The sequence below is a fragment of the Sitophilus oryzae genome, unplaced genomic scaffold, assembly GCF_002938485.1.
Source record: "Sitophilus oryzae breed Bouriz unplaced genomic scaffold, Soryzae_2.0 scaffold_1297_pilon_pilon, whole genome shotgun sequence".
Classification (NCBI taxonomy): Eukaryota; Metazoa; Arthropoda; class Insecta; order Coleoptera; family Curculionidae; genus Sitophilus; species Sitophilus oryzae.
Genome location: NW_022145945.1, coordinates 389568 through 413775, shown reverse-complemented (window position 1 = coordinate 413775; position 24208 = coordinate 389568). Strand labels below are relative to the sequence as shown.

Below are 24208 nucleotides of genomic sequence, written 5' to 3'. Positions count from 1 at the left end.
CGACCAAATTGGCATTCTTAGCAGCACGATTTTTTTATGTGGTAAGAAGTAAGGAAATGAATAAAAATAAAATTTCTTAATCCAATTAGTTATTTCATCAATTAGAATAATGAGAAAATAAGCATATGCGTAGTTGTAGCAAATTTCTACTCTTTGGTTGTAGTTTGTATCTTGTATTGTATTTTACTAAGAGTGAGTCCCAGGTGGGACCCTCCACTGAGGCCGCGAGGGCCTATTGTGGCTCAGTTTCTACAAGCTCTTTAATAGAAAAAGAGCATTAAAGTTCACCGTCAAGACCCAGCCTTTTAACATAGGCCGTTATGTCCTAGGGTGATATGTCTTCTAGGTCTGATAGGTCTAGCGTGGGTTTGCCAAACACCTCAAACATGGTCCTGCCCCCAGCGGGGCAGGTACATATAACGTGCTTCATTATTTCGTCATCTTCCATACAGAGTCGGCATTCGGCGTCTTCCACCAGTCCCATCCTCTGTAGGTGTGATCTCAGCCGGCAGTGGCCTGTGTATACTGCAGTAAGCGTACGCGCTCCGTTCCTACCAGCCTTTAGGAGTTCATCTGTTCTACGTTTGGATGGCCCTGCTAGGATTGTCTTGGCATGTTCCATTCCGGGACTGTCATACCAGTCCCGAAACGTCACACCCCTAACCCATTCACAGAGCCTGTCTATAGCGAGATTTTTTGGTACGCTAAGTGTCGGTTCTGGGCCCACGAATGGCGAGTCTGCACCAGTTTTGGCGAGGGAATCAGCACGTTCATTTTCCTCTAGGCCGACATGTCCCGGTATCCATTATAGCGACACTTTGTTTCCATCTCCTAATATATTGAGTAGTTTCTTACAATGAAGAATCGTCCTGGACGTACTTTTCGTTGCCTCAAGTGCTTTCAACGCGGCTTGACTATCCGAAAATATGCTTATTGTTTTCCCGGTGTATTGCTGTTCTACCAGCAGTTGCACACAGGTTTCAATCGCATATAGCTCAGCTTGGAAAATAGTGGTGTATTTTCCAAGACTGTGGTAGATCTCAGTCTTTGGACTGCTGCAGTAAATTCCTGCGCCAGATCCTTTATCGTTTTTGGATCCGTCCGTGTACCAACACATTTCCGCAAATAATAAGCCGTTTCTCGGCTTATCCCATTCGTCCCTCTTCGGAAACAGGACGTTGTAGGTGCGCGTCAAGAGTTGGATTGGTGTGTGAGATCCGAGACCGTTCCCAGAATCTCATCCGATTGTAGTTCGTCTTCTAGTCGGTTTTGTATGAACATGATTGTTCCTTGGCTCTCTCGTGCCATATTTAGAAACCTATATGTAGCCCATCTCGCCTCCCTCTCCAAAATAATTTGAAGAGGAGGTAAGTCGAGTAGGGTTTCCATAGCTTTTGAAGGCGTAGAATGAAAGGCATCAGTCACCGCTAAGCATGCTTGTCGTTGTTATTTTGACAGTTTATTCTTTGCCGTTGTTTGGTTTTCTGCCACCAGGCAACTGCGCCATACGTGATAATAGGTCTGATAGCTGTCACGTATAGCCAGTACATATTTTTGGGGTTTAATCCCCAGTTTCTACCATAAATTCGGCGGCATGCCAATAGAGCATAGCAAGCCTTTTTTGATATTTTTTCCAGATGGGAGTTCCAGCTAAGTTTTTTGTCCAGGTTTAATCCTAGATACTTAACTTCCTCCGCAAACGGAATTGTCTCACCAAGAAGAGTGGGCGGTTTTAGTTTGTCTGTTTTCCTTCTTCTGGTGAATGGTATGATCACGGTTTTCTGTGGGTTTACACTTAATTGTTCCAGTGTGCACCAGCCGTGAATTGCATCTAAGACTTCCTGTATTTTTGAGGAGATGTCCTCCTCTTTGTGTCCTTTTACTAGGATTACCAGGTCGTCCGCGTATGCCTGTGCTTCAACCTCGTATAGTTTGTATCTTACAGTATACAAACTGTGCAATATGAATTTGTAAGGCATGCAACACGCTCTTTGTTCCATCGAACACGTTTGAACACCGGTAGTTACGCCACTGAATAGTGATAAGCAAATGGAAGACAAAACTAAGACCTCCTTGGGTCAAGTAGTTAGTAGTCTTGATCTTTGTCTTCGTCTTGCAAGGTCCAGCCTTAAGGTGTACGCGCACTGAATCGGTACCAGTCCGGCGAAGGCGGTGACTCGACTATCGTAGATAGGTAGAGGTAGGAATCTGGCCTCTACAGGCCGAAATGTTTTAGTGGACGCCGGCGCCGGCTATATGTACGATGGTCGCAGTCGCTTTTGCTGGTCGGTCCGATCTGATGCAGTGCGCGCGGAGCCTTAAGCTCCGCGCGCACTGAATAGGTATCGGCGAGAGCGCGCGACACGTAATTTTCAGTTTACGTTGAAATAAATGTAAGCCCGCGCACCGCATTAGATCGGTGCGCTCGGTGCGCTTCGAGCTATCGGCGGTACTCGCGCCATCAGGCGAAATCAGAGAATGCATGGGAGGGGGCGAATAGTCTACGCCGAGCGACTGTTTTTAGTGGAGCGGTTTTATATTAAACATGTCCGATGAATTATTAATCGAAAGTGTACGAGACCATATCATACTTAATATGCGGTTTTTTATAAAAATTTCTTACAAGCACGTAACCTATATTGTTTACTACACTTATTCAATAACTGACTTAGAAAACCTTCCGATTAAACCCATTTATTTCTCATCTCGTTTTGATTATCTCACATTATTTTGAAAATCGAATTTAAATATCGTCAAAAACTGTTTTGACGTTATTAATAACAGCTGATAAATAGTCATCCTATGTTACTATGTTGATCGCTCCGTAAAAGGTACAAATAGAGAAAATAATATTTATGTTTGAATAAAATATTTGTACATATATCTACCGTATGATAGAAAAAAACGGCGTCCAGTTGGATGGGAAATGACGATTGATGACATTTCCTATATAAATTACATATAAAAATGGCACCGACCTTCATATCATGGTCATCGCTGATGCCGTTCCTTTTCGATTATACGTTACTATAAAACTATTTATATTTTCTCTTTTTTCAATTTTCTTTGACTTTTTTATTATATTTTAAGTTTTTAAAATCTTGGTTTTAAGTCAGTAGTGAATAAAACAGAAACTTGTGTTTACATTTTTGTTTAATGATTGACGTTTCGACTAATTTACAATTCGGTCTTCTTTAGAATCCTAAAATATACAAGCTGACAATTTTATCACTAACAATGTGTTTATTATATAGTTTTTCTTACCACAAACGTTGAAATTATTTATACGTATATTATAGATTCTGAAGAAGACCAGGCGCCAAGCGTCAATCGTCTTTAAAATGTTAAGCACACAAGTTCACGTTTGTGCTACTGACCCAAACAGGCCTAAAAACTTAAAATAAAAACTATATAAATGTTTGTAATGACACTTATTTAGATTAAAAACTATAAATAGAAGTTTTATTTGACTATTTTCATATCTAGCTTTGTTTTTAAAGAACAAATTAAACCCTTTTGAGTTATACCAAATTTGTTAATATCGGTCAAGCTAAGAGTCATGTAGTATATTTTTATCCCCATCTTCCACTCTTTTCACTAATTTTATGTGGTTTGTTAAGATCTAAATATATTAATGTGTGTTTGGTTAAGATCTAAATAATATCAATTTCCATCATAAAGCATAAAATATAAAAAGTTGCATAAAAATATAAATAGTAATAATACTTTAGAATTTTTTGAAATGCCGAATGAATTTGACTAAATTTGAATAAACATCTCCTCGTCTATGCTCAAATTTATGCTGGTGACGTACTCTCGACCGTCGCGTCGATCGTGCGACTCCAGTGCGCGGCTACAATCGACTTTCCGACCGGCTCGCTCGCGCCGATACCAACGATACCTATTCAGTGCGCGCGGAGCTTTAATCTTGGTCTTCACATTGACTCTTAAAGTTTTGCACTTATTTGACTTTTACTAGAGGTAATTTCTAGACAGAAAATTTGTGAGTAAGTTTTCCTGAAATATTATTTTTCGGTCAGGTACCTTGACTCAGGAGTATTTTGTTTTTAAATTCATGTCAACACATGCTTTGGTTAATGTGTAAGGTTAATTGTAAGTAAATGAACTTTCCACCAATAATTTAAAAAAAAATCAATTATAATTCAGAATCGGAGTGTTCGCCCCTTTATATTTTTTTAATGCAAATTGTGTAATGAAAAACTGTTGTACTATCGTTCTTTTTTATTTAAAACTCATATCCTTAGGAACAAACAATTTTATCGCGCATATTTTCGGGAATATTCTCGCATTCATTATTACTCTGAGTTCCTGATACAGTGACATTTATCCAGTTCCAATCTGAGCAGGCCCCTTCAGCACAGAGTATTGAAACGGGTATTGCATCACTCAAAACAGTACCATGGACATTCAGAAGAGTTAGATTCGTTATAGGTACGTTGCCTCTTAGTTCGCCACTGGGGTAGTTCTGTTGTATTGATATTCCCATTTTAAAAGGCATCTAAAAATATATATTTTTGTTGTACTATATGGAAAAAAAAATTAATTATGGTATACCTAAAAAGAGGATGTTTTCATAGAGGATATTGTAAATGTGACCATCGGTGCCGTCATTGTGAGTTTTTAAGTGAATTGCTTGTCGGGGTTGAGTTAATATGGAATCTTTGAAGATCACGTTTGAGACATCACCTCCACCAACCTTAAATTAATAAAAAAATGTATCCAGGGCGTCCCAATATTCCGTGGACATAGAATTACTATGTATTATGGAGTCAAAATAAGTTTATTAGACACAATTTGCAAAAGTGTTGCAATTTGTAAAAAAACTTTATATATAGAAAAATTAATCACATTTTTTAAGAACCGTTATTCCGATTTGAAAAAATTTGGGGTGTCTATGTTTTGATACCTACATGCTTTAACATTTGACTCTCACAAAAATTAAAAAAAGTACAGGAAGGGTGAAAAATACCCCTCCCCTACATAAATATTAGTAAAACTATCTCCAACTTTACCGACGACCGATTTTTTTCCTCTTGGTATTTACTACAATTTTGGTGTCTTGCAGGGCCGTATCTAGACCAAAATTTCGGGGGAGTTTGGCTTGGGAGGGGGGGTACAAAACTGCAGAAAAAAGCATAATAAAAAAATCGCTTTAACAGGTAAATAACAACAACAGGTAAAAATTAATAATTTTAAAGGATAAACTGGTCTTTTCCCTGGAAAAACGATTGACCCATTCTTCCTGGAAAAACGATTGATATGATTCTTCGATATCGATATTTATTTCTCTATGTACGCTTAATAGAGCAAGTCCTGTCAATCGCTCCTGACCTGTAGAGTTACGTAGAAAGTCCTTCAATCGTCTTATGCCGCAACCGCACATGCGGCATTTAACTCCGAGCGCTCGTCAACTACCGAACGCTCGTGATCGGACTTCGCCTTTCCATCCACACATGCGGGCTCTGATAGCAACAACATAGAGACGAGCGCTCGTTCTCGTCGCCGATCGTGTCGCCGAACTCCGACTTCCTCATCCAAACACATAGGAAATCGGCAAAGCCCCGATCGGAGATCGCCAAATACCGCATGTGCGGTTGCGGCATTGGGTTGAAAAAGACCTTTCTGGTTTAGCTGTTGACACTGGTAGAGTTGCTAGGATCATTAATAAAATGTATATATTTGGGAAATATACACTGGTTACACTCCGATTATCGTTTCGATGGCGTTTTTAGGTCGGTCGACTGCAGGTAGCTGCTTCCATTTTGCCGCCACAAGTTTAGTTCTGCCGCTAAAGTGTCATAGTCCAAAAAGAATTCTTTTGTCTAATAGCAGAACAATAACAAACGTTAATCACGTTAATGACCAGCAAAACACACAACATTCAAAATCTTGTCCTTGTCAAACTTTTGCTGTTTTAAACACTTGAATGTTGAAAGTCGAAAATCGAAATGACATTTGCTTTCAAAGTGGAAAAATAAGGTTAGGGATGTATAATGTATATTCATCAATGACTAAAGAATACAAGGACAAATAGCACCTGAGACAAACTGTGACCATTCTTCCAAACAGTGCCGTGGCACATATTTTACTTAACATTGCCGCTTGAAGGGATATTTATATATTTGATATTATATGTTTTCACTACGTCTATGGTGTATCGAGTAGTATCATACTAATTAATTACGAAAAAAACGTATTAAAATGTTGACAAAAGGTACATAACTAGTATCGACGCATAGTACATATCAAGTACATATAATATCAGAAAAATAATTATCGAATTCAATAAAAAAACGCTAAAAAGTTGTAGGGGACTATTTATTTTCCTATAAAACGTAACTTCTGGCTCTTTCTTACATTGCGCCTTTTACACTTGAAAGCTGAACAAATTACCATTGTAATAAAGTTTATACAAAGTTCACTACACACAACCAACTATTAAAAATCGCTAAAATTGTCGCTGGTGACCAGCTGATGATGTCGTTATGTCTAAAAAGTTGGCGTCTAAGGTCACAAATTCTGCTGCAGCCCGTATATGGACGTTTGGTTTGGTTTGGTTTGGTTTGGTTGTTTCGTTCTTATTTACTTACTCAATGATCATTACTTTTTAAAAATTTTCGGCCATAATTTCGGGGGGGGTTTGAACCCCCAAAACACCCCCCCAGATATGGCCCTGGTGTCTTGTAAAAAAACACCACATCGCAGTTTTCGGAAAAAGAAGAGAGTAAAATAGACCTATACAGAGAAGACCAGGCTACTAGTAACATAGCAAGTTGCCGGACGAATTTACGTTTACCCAATTTGCGTTCGTACTCGAGATTCACTGCCGGCTAGTCGGCTAGTCAGGCAGTACGCAGTTGCAGTTGTGCTTGGACGGGTCGGTCGTGACAGACTAGGAATACGACGCGAGGAGTGCCGAGTATTTATTATTTTCATTTTGAGTGTTTACCTTCACTTAAGGTAACATTTAAAATAAAAATACTTAAATCTTTATTATTTGAGTGTGTTTACAAGCCAAAACTAAAAATAAATAAATTCTCTAAACCCAAAAAAAACTAAAATATTACTCTAAATAAAAAAAAGTTATAACAAGTGTTCAAAAAGACGACCTTCTTGTGCTAGACAGGAGCCTAGGCGGTCGTAAAATCTCCATCTGACATTGGTTAACATATTAGGGCTAATAGTTTGGAAAGCCTCTCGTATTTTTACTTGAAGCTCATCCAGATTATTAGCCCTATTATGACCATACACTTTGGATTTTACATAACCTCACAAAAATAAATCATTGGGAGAAAGATCTGGTGATCTAGCGGGCCACAAAATAGTTCCATATCCACTAATTAAACGGTTGGGAAAAGTATTGTTCAAATATTCTTGAACAATACGGGCATTGTGGGCAGGGCAACCATCTTGTTGAAACCAGACATTGTGGAATCTTTCTCTCAATAACTCACGAATTCTAAGGACAATCTGCTGCTGTAACAAGTACAAATACTTTGCAACAGTTAAATCACCCTCTATAAAAAATGGACCAATCATATGCTCCCCCACAAAACCACCCCAAACATTTAGCTTTTGAGGGTATTGCGTGCGTACCTCAAAATATCTGTGCAAATTTTTCTGAGACCAATATCGTACTTGTGTATGGTTATGACGACTCAATAAAGGAAAACTTGATTCGTCGGTGAAAACTATACGCCGAATAAAGTTTTCATCTAAATTGGCCTTTTCCATTACAGATTCACAAAACGCCATACGCCGAAATTGGTCTTCATGGAAAATTTCTTGAGTTTTGCGCGCTTTATACGATCGGTATCCATTCTTTTTAATGACTCTTTTAACCGTGCTAAGTGAAGAATTTTCAGCAATTTGGTTACTTGAAAACGTGGGATTTTGATCCGCGGTAGCACAAATGAACTCTTGCTTTAACTCCTTTTCTTCATTAATCAACACATCAGGCTTTTTGGGTTTTTGGATACGCACCCATGTGTTTCAAAATTATTAATAACTCTTGATATAGGTAGGTAAAGATGGAATTGGCCTGTTTACAAAAGTTTGTGGAAAAAGTGTTTGTATATCCCGATAAGATCTATTTTGGAAATACCATTTACTATTTTACAATTTGAGTTTTCTCACGAACTTCGTAAACATCCATTATTTTACTTAAAAAATAAATTTTACACGAGAACTGTTGCGAGAATCTATGTATTCGTCTTGGCTATTAAAACACGAATAAATACAAATTCTGAAACATTCTTATCACATATCGACCTATTTTTATTTTATCGCATTTTTTCGCCTGCTTTTTATCCGGCGGACGGGTATACGCTAATTTGTCCGGTTCTGCCTATGTTACTACTACGGTGGTCCGGTCTGTATATAGATATGTATAATTTAATTATACATAGTACTTACAGAGAGGCTCAGTCCATGGGATCCGTTACAGAACAAATTCTCGACAAATATATTCTGTCCTTTAGTAATAGCTACGCAATCGTCCTGATTGAACACCACGACATCTGAAATATATATCTCAGTGGATCCTGATATGCCTATTCCATCCGTGTTAGCTGCAAATTTTCCCACCGGTGCCACACCCTAAACGTAAAGAAATATAAACCTTAAGGTGCATCGGAAAGAGAGACATACCTATGTGAAATCCCATGTAAATTTTGAAAAGGTTGAATATAATCTACCCAGATGATTTTATGCAAAAGTTGTATTAATTTTTTTTAAAGAGGCGTGAAAGTTAAAGTTAGAAAAGAACATTAAAAATAACTTACGGGATAACCTTCCCGATTGTCGATAAAGATGTTAGAAACAATGACATCAGATGAATCAGAAATATGAGTACAATGATTGGCACAGTTCAGTATATTCAGATTCTTAATTGTAGTGTTGGTTACTTTAAACATCAACAAATTCGGCCTCATAATTATGGTTTCGTTTTTACCATTCCAGTGTTGAGGGCCCATTCCATCAAGTACATGATCTAGAAAATGAAATATGCCTATAGGGTTGGTGCATATCAGTTGATTTCAACAAATTCCGACCGCAGCGCACTCTACAGAAATTGTCAATATATATATATAGTCTATTATAGTTCACACCGACGACGGCGCGGCATTTCGATCGCATTAAAATAATATTGAAATCGGGGTTTTGTCATAATATTTAAGTATTTTAGTTTTGCTAGTGCAGTTATTGAGACTATGCAACACTCAGGTACGAGGTTTGTGTGATGTAACGCTGTTTCAGGTAGTAAAAATAAGTGAATAAGTGATATTCTCTGGCGGTGGCAGCACCGGCGGAGAATGAACCAAGCCTATACACATGTGCTTCGTTTAGAGGAAATTAATAAAAATAAACCCAAACCCAAACGTTAGTAATTTAAAATTTATGAAGCTAAACCAAACCTAAATTCCGCGTACCAAAAAATGTAAATATCCATTAAAAATAATTATTAAAATAAACTAATTACCTTTTGTTCCTGTGATTGTAAGACCATTCCCATAAATTGTTACCAAATACCCAATCAAATCCACAGGTACATGAGTTAATCTACCATCAAATATCAACTCTGTATTATTGTTCAGATGCAATTCTAGTGTTGTATTTGCTGGAATTTCCACATCTTTCAAAACAATTGTACTACAGTTACTTACTGCATTTTGTATGTCTTCGTAGGCAGTAACATTACAAATATCTTCAGCTTTAACAGGCAGATTTGTTCCTATTAAAGAAAACACTATCACAACAATTCGAAAATTCATCGTTTTTGATGTATTGTCACTGGATTAATATCAAATTAATATTTCATTCAAATTACTTTAGTTATTTAAGTGACGTTAATTTATTAATGAGATTATTTTTAGTAATAGAATCAATAACATTCCTTTTAGTTTAGAAGTACTTATTTGTAATAACGATTACAAGTGGTTTAAATATGTTTTTAGATCAATTCAAGATTGATTTCGAAATAATTTTATAAGTGTTTGTGTCCATATAAGCAAACAAAAATATATCACAGGTGCTTGAGTTAATTGAAAAATATATTTTTGTGGACTTTTGAGTTCATAACTCTTGAAATAAAATAATTAAGTAATTGTATCTTTAATTCTAATTAACAAAGTTCGGTTTGTAGACTACCTATAGTGTTTAACTACATCCCCAACTTTGAACCAACCCAAGTAGCATCTATCTGACTTCGAACTAAATCTGACCTGAAGCGTCGTCAGACTTTTTGCAAATTTAGGTAGGGTGCTGGTGATACGACCGGTGACGTCGCTTTCCTATTAAAAGCGACGTCGTTGGATCCGAGTCGGTAAATCCAACGATCTGTCGACGTACAAAATAACAACGTACCATTTTTATTAATTTCCCAACGTCGTTTCCACGTTGGCTTGCACGACGTACATATACTTGAACTAGCCCGACGTCTACCCGTTGTCCGAATAGGATACGTCTCACTGATAATCCCTAAAGTAACGTCAAATTATATTTTGTTGTATTTTATGTTCATATTTATAACCTAATTTACGTATCTCTATTTATGTCCGTAAATACAACCCATTAAGTAGCATTTGCGGCCTAATGAACATCATTAACATAACCTAATAAAAAGTTTTTGTAAACAAACTTAATTTGTTTTATTATGCCTAAAAAAACACTAAAAAGGCATTTAGACATTCATCTACATTTTCCAGAAAGAGGTCGAGGCTTTTGCAAAATAATAATAGTAGTAGTGATATCTTGCCCCCACCCAGGAATATTTTTTATCCGGAAGAGATGCTGCATTACACTGGTGCATCTTAATTTTATTTTTAGCTTAGGAAACCAGCAGACCCTATCCTCCTCCCACATGTGAGGTACTGGTTCCAATTCTTTTTAATGTTGTATATATACTATCTTAAAAAAGTGGCTACCCATTTTTTAAGGAGAAAACAAAAACTAAAATATAGTTGCACAAATCCACAAATCACTGACGCAAAGTGAGGTTACGTGGCGTACGTTGGAATTATATACGTCATAATACGATTGCCGGTCGTCCGGTTTGATGACTTCGGTCGTGTGAGACGACTAATGTTGGAGACCCTAATGTTGCTTTATTTATTTGTAGCGTTTTTTAAACCACTACCACTGCGAACGGCAGCTTTTCATCGGAGAGCAGTCGTGGATAAGGTATTTCACTGGAAAGAAAACTAATTAATAACAATAAACAAAAAAAATAGATATTGGGCGCCAGGCATGTACGGAGAAAGAAAACACAGTTGTATATTACTTAAAACTAATGACTATATTCATTCATGATGTTCGTTGCTGATACATGACATTGTAGAGTTCTAGTGAATATGTAGTGGTTATATGAGAAAGTGGTGGTAAGAGTTGTACTAAATATCTATGAAAACGACTATGATAAAATACAAGAAATGTAAAGTTTAAGAGAATGTATGAAATGTAGCATTACTTTAATTAATTTGATATATTTTAGATGATGTTAGAGTGCAATAATAATATCTATAAAAAAGTAATACTATTACAAGACATAATGCAATGAAACCTAAGATCTAAATTATATTTTAACTACTAAATCGACATCAATGTTCTTAACAATCTAACCACTCAACATAGTCTATACGATATTATTTAAGATGTACATTATTGTTTAAGACTGTAAATGTTTTAAATGTTAAATGCAAAACTATAACTTAAATCTACACTTAGCTGTTCTTTATGCAATCCTGCTTAAAACAGTACCATCGTGAGGTGGTCTCGCATTTCTCTGTACTCAGCCATCCAACACAACCAAAGGGGCCAGAATGAGACACCATAAATTGGTACAGCCGTAACTAACTAGCTTACAGCTGGGAACGAAGCAGCATGGGACTCAAGCTACACCCATGCTGTGGCACTTATATGTAAGAAAAAACCATTCTTACTGGGGACACTCGTCCACAGGACATCCGTGCATAAGATAATGTCCGTACATAAGACACTACCCGTACCTTGGACACAGTCCGTACCTTGGACACAGTCCGTACCTTGGAAATAGTCCGTACCTTGGACCCTAAAAATATGAAACTCTTGTTTAAAACCAAACAAGGTCTAATAAACAAAATAAACCTACCTCGAAATACTTCCGAGGGCTCAATAAATAATAAACAACATGTCCTTTCTTCCATGTGACATTCTGGAGGACAAAAGAAAAGGGACGCCAACGTGCCAGCAAAATAAAAATACAAGTTGGGACATCCGTAACTCTACCCTAAAAATATTAAATAATAATATCGAATCTAAAAGGATAATATTTCATCTTTACCTGTTGCTTCGAAATAGCAGCTGATTCAAATTATACAGCAAGATTTAAATAATCACCATTTCTAAAAGCTGGGATACAACAGAGCGTCAAAACAAAGTGAGGTTAAGCACGGAGAGAGTTGACAGAAGCGACGTTGACAGCGCGCGCCTCCACAGAATAGTAACAGGGTTGTGTCGAACGATAACAGGATTGGCGACCAGGGAACGTAAAAATTACGCGTCAAATAAACTATCCGGCCTGAACGAGAGGGAATCCGGTGATGATAGGCCCAGACATCATATATTATATATAAAAAAGACATGTAACGAACTAAAAACGTTACATATTTGTCAAATTACATAGAAACCAACGCCAAACCAGCACAATATTTTTTCTGCTCGTAATAAATTCATTGAAATAATAATTTCTGAATATTTTTTAAAACGTAACAATCATACCATTTTATCGTCTTGTATAAAAAATAACTATTTTTATATTGTTATTCACGTCGCAAAAATTAATACTTTTGTGATGTTTGAAAAAAAGTTTTTATTTTACTAGAATTATTTAGAATGTATACGTATTTTATAACTAGTATTTTAAATACCTTTTCCAAAAGTATTTTGTAACTGACTTTGCTTAGAAGTATCTTGTAACTTGTATTTCAGATACTTTTTATCCTTTTTATCTTGTACATCTCTGGTCATCAATAACTGTTAGTTTAAAACTATCTCTTATCTCGCTGAAACTAACTTCGTAGGACCCCAAATCGAGTGTATCTGTTTTCTGTCGACCCTGTATACGAGATAATCTAATCTAAATCGTGAATCTGCTAAATAACCCCGCCCCAGTCGACGGAAAAAGACGAGAAGAGAGAAGGAGGATGGCGGAAAAGACAAAAGGTAATTGAAACAGAAAAGTTTTAATCTTACTGCAACGGGAAATGGATTTGGAGACGGGGACGTTTATCTAGATCCTGGCTCCCTCTTTCGGCCTTAATTTCCAATGAAAATTCTTTTTTAATCAAGTCGAATTGAGCGTCCGTTGTTGTCACCAGTGAGAATTTTTCGGGAAATCTCGATAAAAAAGTTTTTCGTTAATAGATTTTTGTTTCATAGATCATACACAGGGTCCGGCAAAAGTGCGTCGGGCATCTGTAGCTTCTAGAATAAAAAAGTTAGGAATTGTATTTAAGTGCAGACCTAAGGTATGTATTAGAACGTATTTCAGGAAAATATTTTAACTTTTACGGGGTGGTTCAAAATTATGTGTTTGTGGATTAATTAGATAGTTTTTTATAATTTTTAAATCTTTTTTTTTTATTATTTAGAACGTTTGAAATTGTTTAAAAAGTTATTTGGTTAGGAAACAAAAAAACATGTTCTATTCGGAGTAAAAATGAATTTTTGTGCTCGACTGTTTGTCAAACGTACAGTTTCGCCACAAAAAGTGTCATTTTTAAAATAAAACAAAATTAAATAATAAAAACACAGAACCTTTCCGATACACCACAATTCAACACATTTAATCAACTATAAATCGCAAAAAAAATTACTTTATTATACTCAACTGATTAACTGAAATATTAACTGTTCGTACTCTTCCAAAGCCACAAACAGGCAACCAATAATTTTGATTTGTAAACCTAATTAGAACCTGTGTACTTATCTTATTCAAACGCATCTTCCAAGTTTCACCATGCCACTCAAAAGCTTATTGTGGTGTAAGCCCTATCCCACTTCTGATTTTAGCAATTAAATAATAAAAACACAGAACCTTTCCGATAAACTACAATTCAACACATTTAATCAACTATAAATCGCAAATAATAATCGGGAAACTTTAATAAACACAGACAGCATTGAAACGAGCGTGCTGAAGTGTCTCATCACACTGGCGCGACCGACAGCGGTCCGTGCTTATCTTCCCAAAAATAAATCAATTTTGTTTATATAATCATATTTCTAACAATATACTATTTTTTCAACGTTTTTAGAAAAAAAAATAATTGGCGCCGGGAGGCACGTATAGCCGCCCATACTAAAATATGACTGATTTTGATGTTATTACAAATTTTGTTGCAAATATTATTCCTAATCTTAAATTGAAAACCGCGTTTTGCTAGCTACTGTAATTTTGGAGTTACGATTTTTTTTAAATTTTAACCCCCTCCCATACCCCCTTACCAACCACCCATCCCCACCAAAAACTAATGGCCAGATTCTCGGGTGCCACAGTATGTTTTTGCAAAATTTGGTTAAAATCACAGACAGCCGGACAGACGGACAGACGGACAGACGGACAGACGGACAGACGGACAGACGGACAGACGGACAGACGGATAGACGGATAGACGGACAGACGGACACACGGACAGACGGACAGAACGGACAGACGGACAGACGGACAGACGGACAGACGGACAGACGGACAGACGGACAGACGGACAGACGGACAGACGGACAGACGGACAGACGGACAGACGGACAGACGGACAGACGGACAGACGGACGGACGGACGGACGGACGGACGGACGGACGGACGGACGGACGGACAGACGGACAGAACGGACAGATCGGACAGACGGACAGACGGACAGACGGACAGATCGGACAGACGGACGAACGGACAGACGGACAGACGGACAGACGGACAGACGGACAGACGGACAGACGGACAGACGGACAGACGGACAGACGGACAGACGGACAGACGGACAGACGGACGGACGACGGACAGACGGACAGACGGACAGACGGAAAGACGGAAAGACGGACAGACGGACAGACGGACAGACGGACAGACGGACAGACGCACCGACGAAACTATACTAGATATTTGCTATAGTTGGGCTGTACTTACTTTGCTATAAATATCGTAAGCTTAAACCATACAAGGTGTTTATATGCCAAACTTTCTAGAATATAAAATAGTTTTTCTTCGTTTTTTTACATGAAACACCCTGTATATTATCCCTTTATTAGGTGGAAAATGAACATTTTTTGTATTTAATTATAAAAAAATGATTACATAGGATTTTTTCAACGGTAAAATACCAGATAAAAATCATTTGTTGGCTTTGTTAAAAAACTACTGTTGAAAAACCCATCTATATGAAGAACTAACTAAATATTGAAAGGTTATAACTGTTGATTAAAACGATTGAACATATTTCCTAATATGGTGAAAAAAGCTGTAATAATTTTTTAAGATTTATTTTTTCAGTTTGCGCAACTGTAAAAAGTATTTAAAACATTGCGCGTTTCTCTAGATTAGTATAGTAATCTATACTATGAATAAAATTAGGAGGTGGCAACAATGTATTTTCTCTGAGATCCTCTCAATCTTAGATTATTAAGACTCTCAATGCCACCATAAACGAAGAATGAACAGTGGCACTCAAAAGTTTTTCAACATTTTCCGGTAAATGCCAAGAATACATTTTTTCTTGATATTATTTTGTTTGGGTTAAAAACTTGCACTTATTTCTGAGACACCCTGTATAGTGCCGTCGGCTTATAATAGGTTGTATACGAAATAGCTTTTTTTGAAATCTGAATTTTATCTTATAGGCGACTATACTATAAAAACTGTGATAAAGCACTATAATTGACCTGGCAATCTACTTAAGTCGCTGGCAATACAAAAGATGAAAAATTGGGGTTTCGATGCACTTTTTCTGTTTCCCGTAACGTGTCCCTTAAGGGTCGCCCACGAAAAGAAAACAAATGTCGTCGAAGCGGTCACTGTTCAACGATTTCGGCCATCAATTCAGAGAAAGCACGACCCTTTAGTAAGTGATTTTTTACAGTAAAAGAAGCTTTTTCTCTCGGACGGAGTGTTGTAAATTCGGGGGTGACCATTGTGAATTTTGGAAAAGTTGCGCAATTTTATGACGAACAAAATGCCGTTTTTGATGTTAAACATATCCGAATATTTCTGGAGATATTCGAAAAAAAACTATAAGTGAAGAGAAAAAGAAGCAATAAGTCAATTTCTCTCCAAACTGGAAAAAGGCAATCAATTACTAGTCTAGTTCTTTTCTCTTTTGCTGGACTTGCCTCCTTTTTTTTGTATAGGTACTAGGCTGATTTTTTCCCTTTTTAGCGGCTTTTAAATATGCTTATATTAGAAAAGTAGATGATGTCCCATAACAATCTATTTATTTTACTGAAAAAAGTTTCTAATATTTTTTAAGTTAACTATGGATGGGTTTAAATATAAACCCGTTATACGTCGTCTCTTGTTATTTTTAACCAGTTTTATTTGTTTATTTCAAAAATGACAGATCATATTTCAATTTTATTGGCTTGACGGAAGATGAACGACAAACGGACGATGCGTATGAACTCGCTTTTAGATTTTTGAGGCGTGTCAAAGACTTGCCAAATTATAGGTTATAATTTTGTGTCAACTTATGTTAAATACCCTGCGTTTTGGAAGATGCTGCATTTTGATTCGTGTTATTACGTGTGTTTTGTGTCTTTTGAAGTCAAGTGGAGGAAAAATCGAGGGAAAATTAACTGTAGACCCAGAACACAGTTTATAGTTAATAGTCGCTACCCAGGCAGAAAGTCTTATACACCAATAAAGTTACCATCAATAAAGTTTGTATACCATCTCGTCGTAGATAAGTGCATCTCATATATGGTACAATGATCGTACTAAACATATACTAAAAACTGGAGTAGCTGTAAAATATCGACATCACAGGATAGGTAAATAATGGATTTTAGTACTGCAGAAAAATAATGTCAAAAGGTACTGGTTTAAAAAAATTAAGCTAAAGTTAATTAATCAACCTTTAACGTATTAAATTTGGTAAGTGTTATTATTAATAAAATAGTTTGTTTTATTTATGTTGTTTTATTAATAAATAGACTAATATTTCTTTATGTTTACCAGCTATATCAGTTTCCAATATATTTTCCCATCTCTATACTTAATCAACCGTAAATAATGCTACAGTAGCAAATCGGACAAATCCTCTCAAAATAATCATTTCGCAAGAAAGGAAAGCAAAAAAGGGTGCAGTGCTATCTATCGTTCTCTGTGCGTACGGGTCTGTCAAAAGAGGGTGCGGGGGAAAACAACCCCCCAGACAATTTAACTGGTTTTTACATGGATTTTTAAAGCGAAATATTCCCCTCGTGTATTATATGTTTGATATCTAATATTTAGGGATAGAGTAAGTGAGATGGAGAGGACCGGGAGAGGCCCCAGACGAGAGCTACATTTTATTTTAACCAGTGGCGTACGACAGTACACGACCAAATATATTTTTTAATTTTTTTGATCTAATTATTTTAAAATTCATAAATTTTTCATTAACTATGTAAAAAAATAGAGACACATATATGTTATACAGGGTGAGTCTTAAATAAGTGTAAATAATTTTAGGGGTAGTGTAGTAAAATTCGTCTCAGGAAACACGTCTATGAAGTTTTTATCGCGAAAAAACTAAAAATTTATAATTTTTTGAAAAAAATTTAGGATTTTTTTTAGTTTTTAGTTAAAAAACATAGTAGTGATGGGCATTACGATTCTTTTTGCTGAATGAATCACACGATTCAATTTCTCATACTGAATCGGCTTCTGCGATTCGTTCATTTGAACAAACCACATTCACAATTTACGTTTCATAAAAACAAGAATCGTAACTGGCACTACCGGCAATAATTTGGTCGGACAATTACATTTTATGCCCATGACGTTTGTTTAGGGCTTTTGTTCAAGTCTAAATATTGGTGCCAGACTAATATTTAGACTAACTCTCTCTAAGCCTATATCACCGTCGCAGCCGTGCCATAGAAACGAACTAGTATATTGATCCGATTCAATTGTTACGATTCTTTTTTAACGGCTCATCGTTCAAATTTTATGGATCCGCGCTGACCACGATTCAGTCATACGAACCTTATTATAAGCAATGAATCTATTCTCACGACTTTTTGAACGAACGATCCGTAGAAACGAACGATCGCATTGTGATCCGATTCAATTCTTACGACTCTTTTTTACGGCTCATCTTTCAAATCGTATGGATCCGCGCTGACCACGATTCAGTCGTACGAACCGTATTCTAAGCAATGAATCTATTCTCACGACTTTTTGAACAAACGATCCGTAGAAACGAACGATCGCATTGTGATCCGATTCAATTCTTACGACTCTTTTTTACGGCTCATCTTTCAAATTGTATGGATCCGTGCTGGCCACGATTCAATTGAACAAACCGTATTGTAAGCAATGAATCAATTCTCATGACTCTTTGAACGAACGATCCGTAGAAATGAACGATCGCATTGTGATCCGATTCAATTCTTACGACTCTTTTTTACGGTCCATCTTTCAAATTGTATGGATCCCTGCTGGCCACGATTTAATTGAACAAACCTTATTGTAAGCAATGAATCAATTCTCATGACTCTTTGAACGAACGATCCGTAGAAATGAACGATCGCATTGTGATCCGATTCAATTCTTACGACTCTTTTTTACAGCTCATCTTTCAAATTGTATGGATCCCTGCTGGCCACGATTTAATTGAACAAACCTTATTGTAAGCAATAAATCAATTCTCATGACTCTTTGACTTGAACGAACGATCCGTAGAAATGAACGATCGCATTGTGATCCGATTCAATTCTTACGTCTCTTTTTTACGGTTCATCTTTCAAATTGTATGGATCCCTGCTGGCCACGATTCAATTGAACAAACCTTACTGTAAGCAATGAATCAATTCTCATGACTCTTTGAACGAACGATCCGTAGAAATGAACGAACGCATTGTGATCCGATTCAATTCTTACGACTCTTTTTTACGGCTCATCTTTCAAATTGTATGGATCCGTGCTGGCCACGATTCAATTGAACGAACCGTATTCTAAGCAGGAATCGAATTTCACGATTCATTTTTAATACGTGTTCAAATGAACGATTCGTTCAATCTTTGCCCACTGGCTCCTGTAGATTAAATTTACCAGGAAGAAAGCGCAGAAAAGATCCAGTGGTTCTCAAAATTTAAGTAAAAAATATATTTTTTTGTAGTTTTCTATTACGATTAAAATATCTCGGTTATTTTGGACTTATTTGAAAAACGATAAAGAGAAAATATGTTTCTTTTATCGAGATCTACCAACCCTGAAAATATTTGCACTTATTTAAGACTCACCCTAGGCTTAGGACATACTAAAATTCCTATCCTTGTTAGGAACCTCTTCAAATTTCTGTAACCCGTACTAGTATGGCCTACTGATTTGTGTTAGGACATATCCGATTTGAAATGTTTAGTTGAAACATTTTGCACAGTGGTTTCAATGGTCTGTAATATTATTAGTGTTGATTCTACATGGTGTTGCCATACCCCATGTTATAAAATACGGCACAATTAAAGTAAAAAAAACTATTATCAAGAAAACGTTGGAAAGGTGAACTGAAAGTTTAGTAAAAAAAGTAAAAAATGAAAATTGTAAAAATAATCTATTCTTCATCACGCCGCTACTGCTCTTCTTCCTTATTTGCCGGTTTGGTAACAAAGTGTTTTATTAGAATCGCCACACGGCTCTTTATTAAAACACTCGCCGCGTATGAGCCGGTGCATAATTGCGATCCGCCCCCTAATAAACTGCCTGCCTAGCCGGTCGCCCCCCGAACTAAAGTACATATTTGACGAGATCCCACTGGAAACCCTCATCAGAGGCAAATTAATTTCGGGGATTTGGCCTGGTCGAAGCTGTAGAACCGGTTGCAAACAGACAGTTATTTGATTCTTTAGTTTATTTATTGGAAAGTTTGTTACTGGTGTTTTTAAGTGTTAGTTTGTGTACGAGAACTATATTTTACGAGTCCATTTCACTAGTCCGAAAAACTCTTAAACACGTATATTTTATTTTGTTGTTTTACATAATTTTAAGATTTTTTATAAATTTATACAGGGTGTTTCATAAGATATGACCATTGAGTAATCAAGATTCTGCTTAAACTGCTTGACGTTTAAAGCTGATTTTTGGCAAACGGATTGACTGTGGGGTGTAGAGGTTCGATAAGGAGGAGTTTCTCGAATCTGAAATTCCAAGAGGGTGAAAACGACCCTCAAATATTACAATATTTGTTATTTAAAAAACGGTTAGTCTTTCGGGAAAACGCTTGGACAAGCATAATTTATTTGGTTTTTTTACATATTTTGAAATTTTTAAAAAAATCATTCCAAAAAGTTGGGTAATTTCTTAACCACGGTTCTGCTTAAATTGCTTGACGTAAAAAGCTTATTTTTGGCAAATGGATTTTTCGAAAGTCAAGTTCCAACGAGATGAAACTTTTTTTCTCATGCTGACATAAATGTTAGAAAATTTTATCCAGTTTGTATGTTAATGGAAATTCTTGCTTTGCTTTGTCATCACCATTACAAATGATTAATTCGACGCGAACGCTGGTACACGCTAGTTAAATAAATATGGCCCAAAATATGGATTCCACTTCTTCCAATATTAAAGAACCTATACAGAGGCTTAGGTTTACAGCAGATGACGACTTAGCCCTTCTAAGAGAATTTGTTGCTTGTTGCCCTAAACCCACTGGCAGACGTTGAACAATAAAGCACTGCAAACAAGCACTTGAGCCCTTTAGTTTTAAAATACCTAGTAAACAAAACAATTTCAAAGTTTTAAATTCAAAGTTAGGTTGAGTTTAAATAGCGGACGCGACGCGAACAGAATTCTTTCCAATCCGATAAGTATAAATGAAGAGAGGTAATACCCCCTCACGTAAAGGAAATAACACCTGGCCTTATTAAGGTCCATGCATGCTATTCGGTTTAGCGATATCTCTCTATAACGCTGTTTATTGCTATTTTACGCGAGGTTATTTTTGCGCACAGGAAATTTTACTCGTTTGCACATCATCATAAAAAACAATTTTCGTACCACGAATTAGGGATAAGATTTTTATCTGTATACATATAGTATACCTAATCTGTGATAATAGACTCTTAAAAGGTCACTTTATACAGGGTTGTTCACCACATACGACACGGAGTATAAGTTTTGGGTTCGTTGAAGATCTATTAGAACTACAATTTAAAAATATTTTTACAAGATACAGAATGTCCCAAATAAGTAAAAAATATTATAGTTGTATTTTTTTAAATGGAACACCCTGTATATTATTCTATTTTTGGATTCTACGATTGAAATAAAGGTAAATTTGATTAAGGTTTATCACACTTAAACCTTACCGTTTTTGAAATATTTTCAATTTTATGAAATTGTAGTAAAAATTTTAAGGCTTTATTTCCCCAGGGTATCAAAGTTTTTAATACTAAATATTTACTGAAGATTGTTTATTGATCAGATATTGTGTTGCAATAATAAAAATTTTACTACCTTGTACAGAGTGTCCAAAAATTTATATTATATAATTACTAGCTTTAAACGGCAATAACTTGTTTAATTTAAATGGAACACCCTATATATTTTACGTGAATCAGATGTACAATGTAATTGTCTATGAAATTGTATTATACCATTTTTCACCCATCTCTTGAAGTTTTCGTAGAAAATGCATTTTCTTATAATTTTGACCTCATTTATCACTATACCCATGGAATATTGACATTTCAGATTTTTTTATAGCACCATAATATGTACAAAATATACAGGTGGTAAATATTGCAAGCCCATTTGCATACAAAAAAACTATTTAAATCTTTGTAAAAGAGTATACGAATTAAATATATCACCATTATTTCCTATAAAAAAACACCAAAAGTTAGTTACATACTTGTAAATTGTTTTAATTAATAAATTATTCTAAATAAATGTAGATTTGGCTCAGAAATCAATATAATAATAAGTTATGAAAATTAATGTCTCTGTTTTTATAAATAAGCATTCGTCAATAAATGAAATAAAATTTATAAGGTGTTACTTTTTACCGCACTGTCTAATATACACATAAAATTCAGTTTTTCAGTATTTGGAACAGTTATTACTTTAACGTAAACAGTCAATTTAATGTAGTTTGAATACTGGGATCATATTAATTGGTCCTCTTTAACAAAAAATATTTAAACAGTTTTATTTTTATTTTTTAATTAACTAAGCGAACTATATCGACAATATTAGTATCTGTACCCTTTGAAAATTTGTCACATCGTTATAAATAAGCTAAAATGTCAATATTCCATGGGTATAATGATAAATGAGGCCTAAATTATAACAAAATGCATTTTCTATGAAAACTTGAAGAGATGGGTAAAAAATGGAACAATACAATTTGATAGACAACTACATTGTGCATCTGATTCACGTAAAATATATAGGGTATTCCATTTAAATTAAACAAGTTATTGCCGTTTACACTGTAAAAAATCAGCCTGAGTGAACACATATTTCTCAGGGAGTGAATTTTTAGAGTGAAATAATTGAGTACATTTTTATCTAAAATAGAGTAAATTCATCATTTTACTCAAATATGATCTCTATTTAATCAATAGCTATTGAATAAGCTCATGTTCGAGTTATAACCCCTATCTTTGAGTAATGGAATAGAAAAATTCACTTAAAAACTCATGTTATAGTTTTACACAATAAAAATTTGAGTTAAATCACCCAGTTTAGAGTATTTTCGCTCATTACTAATCATACGTCATACGCGCTTCTTCGATACCGAATAAGCTATTTCCCTGTTCCTCAGTTTTTAATTATCTGTTCGAGTCGTTCGAATCAGGTTGTCTTGTCCTACAAATAGGTTGTCTTGTTCCTTCGAAGGTGCCCAGGTTACAAGTCCATAGTGTATGTGTGTGTGATGTAAAGTGTGACAGTGGCCGCGTGGCGTGGTGAAGCGAATACGAACTCATAACTCCTAAGTATGTTTTATGTTAAGAACATTTTTTTTCACATCGCAGAAATCCGCCCAACATATATTCAAATTCTACTGCATCTACTGATTGCCGCAATGCTCGGATGTTTCCTGGACTAATTAGCGTAGCGAAAATCTAGGTACTTTCCCTCAATCTGGAACTGGGAACTGGAACATTTGGCAGAATAACATTTTTTTTTAATTTTCAGGAGGAAAAGTATCTGGATTTTCCGGAGGATTTCGTTATTAAAAGTTAGTTTAGAAATTAGAAATATTCGAGAATGTTGGTAGCCGAGCTGACGAATGCTCTTAATAAAGCGGATTTTTGCGATGTGATGCAACTTTTCTAGACATCTAGCTTAAAAAGTTCCTGTATTTTTTCCAAAAAGAGTTGAAAACTTTTTAAAATGTTTTTGATATTATAATAATAGTGTTATATTTGGTTTTATTTGTTTTTTTGTCAAATAAAAATGACAAATAAAAATATTTTTGAAGGTTCTACAGTTTTTTATTTGGTTTGTTAAAAAAAACGAAATATTCTAAATGATTTTTTTAAAAGCTATGTAAGCTAACTTGTTATTTTATTACAAGTGACCAGATGCCTCCCAAAAGTGAATTTTAGGAAATGGACATGTTCGAGACCATGTCCTAAACTGAAACTTACCTTTGAAAGGCACCTGCCCACCTGTTATAAAATAACAAGTTAGCTTACATATAGCTTTTAAAAAAATAATTTAGAATATATTTCTCAATACTGAGTGAAATTAATACTCAGATATGAGTACTAATCGAGTTAAGTGTAACACAAATTTGAGTAAAAGTCACTCAATAAAAGGTGTCTTGAACTCAACACTTAGTGAGTTCACTCATTTTAAAGTGAATAAATTATCAAAATCGATCAAAATCCTACTCAAGGTAAACAATAATGAGTAAAAAAGGAGTCTTTCGCTAATCTCGATTGAGTGAAAACACTCAGTGCTTTTCACTCTGAGAATTGAAGATTCACTCGGTTCTGTAGAGTGGAAAT

At 35.6% G+C, this 24208-nt stretch overlaps 2 protein-coding genes across 2 annotated transcripts in view; one reads left to right on the top strand and one right to left on the bottom strand.

Annotated features, from left to right (window-relative positions):
- The window catches only part of LOC115874500 (vesicular glutamate transporter 1), a 148570-nt gene that overhangs the window by 34925 nt on the left and 89437 nt on the right, over positions 1–24208 (top strand). The gene's annotated exons all lie outside the window — the stretch shown is intronic.
- LOC115874503 (polygalacturonase-like) lies at positions 4225–9940 on the bottom strand. Its single transcript, XM_030889651.1, has 5 exons — positions 9503–9940; positions 8805–9013; positions 8437–8619; positions 4576–4717; positions 4225–4519 (listed from the first exon to the last, which is right to left on the bottom strand). The coding sequence occupies exons 1-5, from the start codon at positions 9792–9794 to the stop codon at positions 4509–4511; spliced, it is 837 nt and encodes a 278-aa protein (XP_030745511.1). The 5' UTR covers positions 9795–9940; the 3' UTR covers positions 4225–4508.